At 42.8% G+C, this 7961-nt stretch overlaps 1 protein-coding gene across 2 annotated transcripts; it reads right to left on the bottom strand.

Annotated features, from left to right (window-relative positions):
• Positions 1-1733: 1733 nt before the first annotated feature.
• LOC134071689 (E3 ubiquitin-protein ligase TRIM35-like) lies at positions 1734-7631 on the bottom strand. 2 transcript variants are annotated; one of them, XM_062528507.1, is made up of 9 exons: positions 7475-7631; positions 5752-6348; positions 5406-5501; positions 4815-5039; positions 4207-4229; positions 3678-3832; positions 2847-3110; positions 2594-2718; positions 1734-1970 (listed from the first exon to the last, which is right to left on the bottom strand). In XM_062528507.1, exons 2-9 carry the CDS (start codon positions 6211-6213, stop codon positions 1755-1757), a joined length of 1566 nt encoding a protein of 521 aa, XP_062384491.1. In that variant the 5' UTR covers positions 6214-6348; positions 7475-7631; the 3' UTR covers positions 1734-1754. The 2 variants fall into 2 exon arrangements, with proteins under 2 accessions (XP_062384491.1, XP_062384490.1); XM_062528506.1 differs by having other exon boundaries at positions 1734-2718.
• Positions 7632-7961: the final 330 nt, after the last annotated feature.

Raw genomic sequence — 7961 nt, forward strand, 5'->3', positions numbered from 1 at the left:
TGTGCGGACCAATCCATTCCATCAAAAATGAAATCACGCCTTGTTTTATCCTTATATCTTCATGTGCATTTTTTTGCAAAAACCTGAAATATTGGCTCAACATCAATAAAGTCTACTATTTACAGACAAAAAAGTGAGTTTACAAGACTCTCAATATCACCAGTTTTGCACTTTTTTCCGTATGTAGGGCCTTATGTAACTAATGGGCATGCAGTTCAAACGATATTGCCTGATTTATACTTGCTCATATTGTTTTAGCCTACTTACAGTATACTATTATCATATTGTTATACTAGCCTACTTATACTATTATCATATTGTTATACTAGCCTACTTACCGTATACTATTATCATATTGTTATACTAGCCTACTTACAGTATACTATTATCATATTGTTATACTAGCCTACTTACAGTATACTATTATCATATTGTTATACTAGCCTACTTATACTATTATCATATTGTTATACTAGCCTACTTACAGTATACTATTATCATATTGTTATACTAGCCTACTTATACTATTATCATATTGTTATACTAGCCTACTTACAGTATACTATTATCATATTGTTATACTAGCCTACTTATACTATTATCATATTGTTATACTAGCCTACTTACATTATACTATTATCATATTGTATGACAGTTAGCGTACGCTACAGATGCACTACGGGTGGACCTTCCTGCATTTTTGCATAAAGAACGTATATGGAGGACCCCTGTGGTTGTGTTTGCCTTGGGCCCTGCTTCTAGTATATCCTGTTGTTGATGCAGCAGATTGGCGGATCACCTGGCATGTTGTGTTAACAAAACGCGAGAAGAAAACACCAAACACACACACACACACACACACACACACACACACACACACACACACACACACACACACACACTCAACTGGTCTCAATTCTCATGAGCCAATTTGTGTTAATGCCCAAAATAATAAAACCTTTCTAAGCCATTTATAAGTGGTGGTTACTTTGATGCTGCATATGAACTATGTTCGCCATATGAAATGTCTACATTGCTTTATGATTGGCTGAGAGCTTGACCAATCTAACGCTATGGTGTCAATAGACAATACCAGAGAATGTCTAATAAGGGGAGAACTGCCAGTGTCGTTATACTTCCGGTTTTGAAATGGTTGCAGTTCCACGCTGGTTCCATTAGAGGCGCTTACATTTGGAGTGCAGAATGCATGGAGGTCTATGGAGCAATACCCCTCAAAATCCACTTTTCTCAAAATATTATTTTTTGTCAATTAATTTGAATGTTGTTTTCGAAAGGGGATGCAAAGAAATTACGTAGTGCGAGGTGTTTGAATTTTTAGAGTCACTTATTTGCTTTAAAACGTCTTTTAAAATGTAAATGACGTCATACACTCAAGCTTCATTAGCAGAATGCTAGCTTGGTATGGGCAACAACAACTCAACCTGTAAGAAATCGTAAGGACATAAGTACTCGTTCATTCAACTTTTGACCTGAAACCCATGTTGAACTTGCAAAAACTACATTCAAATCTGAGATTTCTCAACGACAATTGGGTGAAAGAGCCAAATTTAGCCGTCTAGCTCCATAGGCTCCCATTCATTCTGCACTCAGGCCACCGCCCCCCGTGGAATTTTGGTGGAACTGCAACCAAAAGTCGTTACAATGGGACTTAATAGCGAGTGGCAAGGCTCTCTGTAGACGGGCTCTGACAATACCAAACCTAACACCAAGGAGAAGTTTTTGAATCACTTTATTTAAAACAAAAATGAAATAGGATGAATCATGGGCACGAGAGATTTGTTCAGAAAAATTCCAAGTACCAAAAGTACTCCGAGAGCGCAGACCTCCCCCCACGTTTGTGGTTGATCCGGATCACATTTCTTCTGATCACAACATTTCTTCCTTGGGTCCTTTTGGACTTTTCCTGAAAATTGCATCGAAATCCATCCATGTGTTTTTGAATTACCTTGCTAACAAAAAACCAGACAAACAAACAGACCCTGATGAAAACATAACGTCCTTGGCGGAGGTAATAAACATCTTGTCACCATATGGACGCACACATCACGTGTGACCTTGATGATGAACGGAAATTGTGACCTCACACTCAAACTTTAAAAGCTGCATTTTATGTTTACTCGCCTATGTCTTATATTAAAATTAGTTGGATGATCATAGCACTGTATATTTGTTGCACTATTACTGCACTATTAAAAAAAAAATCTGTTGAGCCTCAGCTGAATTGGAGACTGTGACCTCAAACTCAAACGTCATACTATGTCTGGGAGCTGAGCGCTTGTGAAGAGACGGCATAGAGGAGATAGGCAAAAAAGGCGATAAAAGCCATGAACTCAAAGGTCGCGCGTGTGGTGGTGGCAACGGTCTTGTATGTGGTGGCAACGGTGGTGAATGTGTTGGCATGTTTCTGCATGAAGCTCGCCTCCTCTTTCACCAGCACGGTCACCTCCGTTGGCATCAGCCTGAGCGCGGACGGCATCTTAGTGGGGAAGAGGAACGGGTAGACGGGCACCTGGCACGGGACGCCGTCGTACCGGAAAATCTCTGTGCCACTCTGGGCGTCCAGAAACCTTACCCTCCGGGTGGGCAGAGCCCTCAGGGTGAAAGGTCGCCATAGCTGCACCCGCACCACACGGGGTCTGCTGGTCAAGTGCAGCCCAGTCACGGATGTGACGGCAGTCAGGGCCTGGAACTCACCACCTGAGCAGTGAAAAGACTACGGGTCACGTGTGTCCACTTGCCTTCCCATAACAGTACTGTAGTAGATGGATTCTGTGTGTGTGTGTGTGTGTGTGTGTGTGTGTGTGTGTGTGTGTACTTTAAAGCACCTGATCTCTGGATGGCCCAGAAGCCCATCTCTGGACAAACAGGAAGGAGGCCGTGTATGAATCGGTGAGTCATCACTCCCAGCATCCACTCTGCATTCTCATCTCCCACGTCGACGTCCCAGGAGTGGAAGTTGTCGTCGGCGATGCCCTCTGACCCCGGCACCGGACAGAGGCACCACTCTTTGTCCACCCTGCTGACACTGGCCAGGTCGTCCGTCAGAGACAGGAAGCAGAGGTGGGCATTTGGGTCAAGGGTCACCGGGTCTGGAAAACAATCAGTGGAGATCCCTTGAGTTAGATAGAGAAGTACTGTACAGAGTTTAAGAGTTTAATCACTGTGCACACAGTGTGTGTGTGTGTGTGTGCGTGTGCGTGTGCGTGTGCGTGTGCGTGTGTGTGTGTGACATACAGAGACAAAGAGAGAGTGAGTTGTTGCAGGAACACTTACAGTATGGTGCTCTACTCTTCATCCTCTCCCAGACGGAACACTTACAGTATGGTGCGTGTGTGTGTGTGTGTGTGTGTGTGTGTGTGTGTGTGTGTGTGTGTGTGTGTGTGCGTGCGTGCGTGCGTGGGTGCGTGCGTGCGTGCGTGCATGCGTGTGTGTGTGTCTGTATTGTTGCAGGAACACTTACAGTATGGTGTGTGTGTGTGTGTGTGTGTGTGTGTGTATTGTTGCAGGAACACTTACAGTATGGTGTGTGTGTGTGTGTGTGTGTGTGTGTGTGTGTGTGTCTGTATTGTTGCAGGAACACTTACAGTATGGTGCATGTGTGTGTGTGTGTGTGTGTGTGTGTGTGTGTGTGTCTGTATTGTTGCAGGAACACTTACAGTATGGTGCTCTACTCCTCATCCTCTCCCAGACTCTGAATTTCAGATTCCCCAGGTGTCTGGCCACATCGATACTCAACTGGGACTCTGTGAAATTCAGAGCTGGAACGCCTGACAAGGATGGGAAGTCATCTTCTGGCTCTGGAGTCTGGGCTCTACAGTCACACACAAACCGGCACATGTGTGCGCGCGCACACACACACACAGACCACACACACAGACCACACACACAGACACACACACACACACACACACACACACACACACACACACACACACACACACACACACAGACACAGACAGAGACACACACACACACACACACACACACACACACAAACAGGCAAATACACACACACACACACACACACACACACACACACACACACACACACACAAATGGACAAATACACACAGCGACAAAAAATTGGGAGAGTATGTTATGCAAACATGAATAGAGAAAATGCAAACGTGTGCAAACTTACTGTAGATTAAGTGATTTTGAAAAATGAATCATGTTGCCACTTACTGCTTTAGGATAGAGTCAAAGTTCTGAAACACAGAATACAGCAGCAAATAATTGGTTTTAAACAGGACGTTGTATACACTAGTATTACACGTATGAAATTCCATGAGACCAAATTGACCTTTAAGCACTATCTTTGTAATATATCCTATTTTTTAAAGGGACACTTCACCGCTTAGCATTAAGCTTTGTATCTTTAGAAAATCAAAAACATGACTGGTTTTCTAAAGATACAAAGCTTGATGCTAAAGTGTCCCTTTAATCTTATTTCTTATTCTTATCTAAATTTTATTTGTTTAATTTTATTTATTCTTTGATCACTGTAAGGTGCACTGTGCCATGCGGTATCACATTTTTAGAACATGTTTGATGATGGTGGAGGTTATTGTCTGATGTTTATAACCATACCAGTGCAATGAAATGGCTCCTAGAATCGATGAGTGTACATATTGTGAATGTGGACATGATTTTTGACTGTTAGAAGTTGCAATAAACTCTAATAAGAGGTGTATAAACTCTATTCCTGAAATTTCCCAGGTGAATAAACTGTATTTGCGTGCGTTTAGCCTACACTACAGTCCTGGCTACAACAGACTCAACACAACAGTCACCTGCAGGAAGCCGATGGCATCTTTTGCCTCCATCTTGTCCTCCAGGTCTTTGAGTTTCTGTGAGAGGTTGCCAATCTGTCTGCTCGTCTTCGCCTTCCTGACTGTGCTGCAGGACTCCGCCTCCTGTGTGAGCGCGCTCAGTCTGGACGCCTCCTCGTCCAATAGGAACTTATGGAGCTCCTCAAAGTCCTTCTTGATCTTCCTCTCTGTGTCCTCAGTTTGGCTCTTTCAGAGACATTACATGTCATACACTTTTAGGACTTAGCTTTAGCTTCTCTCCCTGATAACAGACTGTCTCTCTCTGATATAACAAAATCGACATGGCAACATAATCAACATATTTTATGAATAAAATGTAAAACAATTACTGTAACAACATAAAACAATTGCACTGTGATACTGAGAATGAACAACAAACCCAACACCAAAAAAATCTCCACTAAAAATCTACAGTATAGTTACTCAAAAGACATCAGATGGTGTTCCTGTCCTCCAAAGTTCTCATGTGCAAAAGCTTGTTTAATTTACCAAATTATGACACTATTTAGCTATAGATTATGGCTACTAGGCAGGATAGGTTGCCTAGGTTACCTTAATATCCTTCATGCCATAGGTGCTTTGAGTGGTGCCACTTGTGAGCAAATCCAGTCTCTGTTTCAGTGGTGTCATTGCTGTTGACAGTTTTGCCTGTAAAAACATAAATAAACAATCAATACAGGTGAACATACATAGCTCTCAAATGCCCTTACAGAAATCAATAAATGTTAATATAATGATTAAAAAAAATGCTTTAACTGCAGTTATATGCAGTTAAAGCATTCAAACCATGCAATGTCTATAGCTGGCTGCTGAACAGGATGTTATTGTTCTTCAATTCCTTGAATGTTCTAGCAGCTCCACATGCTCTAAGTGTCCTCATGCTCGTGCTTTGCTTCACCTGGCGCTCCTTCACTGCTTTCTGCACGGACAGGACGCGGTGGCCTCTGTGTCCATTCTTCTTGCACTGTGAGCAGACGAGCTGCTGTTCCTTCTCACAGAAGAACGCCAGCCTCTGACCGTGCTCAGGACACAGCCTGGCCCTCTCCTCTTTCTTCTCTTCTTCCTCCTCATCTTCCTCTTTCTTCCTCTTCTGGGCCTCGTTGGCATCTTTCTGCTGCTGCTGCTGCTGCTGTTGCAGGAAGGACTCGCAGGTGCTCCTGAGGCTGATGTTGAGGAGGGGTGGCTGGGGTGAGGAGCGTCGGCAGACGGGGCAACGGCGGCCATTGCTGGAGCTCCAGTGGCGGCTAAGGCACTCCCGGCAGAAGCTGTGTCCACAGCCCAGCAACACGGGCTCCCGGAAGATGTCGCAGCACACGCTGCACGACAAGTCGTCCTCCAGAGGTGAGGCAGGAGTAGCCATAAGGGACAGAGGGTTAGAGAGAAAGAGAGAGAGAGAGAGAGAGTGAGAGAAGGAGAGAGAGAGAGAGAAGTTGCTTTAAGAATGAAGGAACAAGAGCAGTACAGAATAAGAACAAGAGAAGGAAATATGAAGAATCTGTGTAGATCAGGAATAAGGAGAGAGAGAGAGAGAAATAAAAGATAAATAAAGTCAACAGATTACTTTGTGGCAGTTTTTGTGAAGTGTTTTGCTGAGGAGTCGGTATTGGAGTTGGTATGGAGTTTATTTGACTGTTTATGTTCTGTTAAGTTTAAGTTTTATTTCTATTGTATTTCTATAACTAGGCTACTATTTCCATTGCTTTATCATTATTTGATGATAACTCTTTATTTTAATAGGCATTTTGTATTGTAATGTTATTTGTTATTCTGTCATTATTAAGGGTGTCATGATTTCGATCAAAATAACATCTTAATCTTAAACTTCAAACTCGAAGGTAGAATCAATGATTTAGCCACACCCCCAAGGTCACGTCCAGCATGTATGCCTGTGCCAAGACCCAACACCACACACACACACACACACACGTGTTGAACTGCAGCGTCTACACTCCTATTTTAGGCTGCAGACAGTTAAAAAATACACATCAAATTTAGCCTGCTCAATTTAGCAAGTGAAAAGATGATCTAATTACTGTCCAAATTACTTTAAGGCCGCCCGAAACAGAATAGGAAAAGGCCAAAAAGTAAATAACATATGGAGTGCATTAATAGTAATATTTTTAATGACATCGAATCGAATCGAGGATTTGGAGAATCATGACACCATCATTCATCATGACATAATCATTCGTAAAGCACTTTGGGTCGGCCCAGTTGCACTGAATGTGCCATGTAAATTCACTTCACTTGACACCGCTAAAGGAGGAGCTTAAAGTAGAGAGAGCGATATGAGACAACGATCATGTGACATGACAAAAAGGCCATATACTCTGGACATAATAGTTTGTTCAATTGTAATATCACTTATTGACTTGGCATGCAAACTGTTGCACAAAAGCACAATGAAGTTGTTTACAAAAAGTGACTAGTATCGTATGTCCATGTCAACAGGTCTAAGCTGGTTGTGTCCTTATGTTTGTTGTCATGAAACAAGTAGGCCTAGTTGCTCCTTTCGCCTCTCTTTCTCTGTCATTCTGTTTTTGGTTGAAATGCTCTGAACAGTTCAACATCTGGAGTTTGAGCCCGTTCTCTGTTGGTGGTAAAGGTCAAACACATCTTACCTCAGAGTGGACACCGAGTCTTCCGCTCTCCTCTCTTCAGTCACCCCGGCCCGTTCTCTCTCTCCTGTCCAGCTCGATCACTCGATTATTTACTTGCTTTCCCCCTCTCAGTCCCACCCACTGCACCCACTGCCAAAATATTTTCTCCTGCGCCTGTTAATGTCTCTCTCTCTTTTCTATCTCTCTCTCACACACACATACAACAGATGTTCTCTCTTTCCTGAGCAATCCTCCTCATCGGTTTCAATTCTGTAGAAGTGGGAGTTATGTTGTTGGTGGTAATTCAGAATGTTACGGACGGGCTTCTGCTGTTTACTCTCTCTCCATCTCTTTCTTGTCCTCCGGAGATACGGACTTCTGCTGTGTGATTATGCAAAATATGAAAATAAAATTATAAATTATAAGATAATGGAGGTGTGATCCTTTGGCTAGAGGATCCCCTCCAGACAATTGTATTACCCTATCCCACCAATAGCATCTATTTATT

This window comes from Sardina pilchardus, chromosome 23 (genome assembly GCF_963854185.1).
Source record: "Sardina pilchardus chromosome 23, fSarPil1.1, whole genome shotgun sequence".
Classification (NCBI taxonomy): Eukaryota; Metazoa; Chordata; class Actinopteri; order Clupeiformes; family Clupeidae; genus Sardina; species Sardina pilchardus.

Coding starts and splice junctions, on each gene's coding strand:
- LOC134071689 (XM_062528506.1), bottom strand. CDS start 6,213: ATGGCTACTCCTGCCTCACCTCTGGAGGACGACTTGTCGTGCAGCGTG. Junction 5,502..5,751: donor AAGCAGTGAAGGAGCGCCAG/GTGAAGCAAAGC, acceptor ATGTTTTTACAG/GCAAAACTGTCAACAGCAAT. Junction 3,833..4,206: donor TTTGACTCTATCCTAAAGCA/GTAAGTGGCAAC, acceptor GTGTGACTGTAG/AGCCCAGACTCCAGAGCCAG.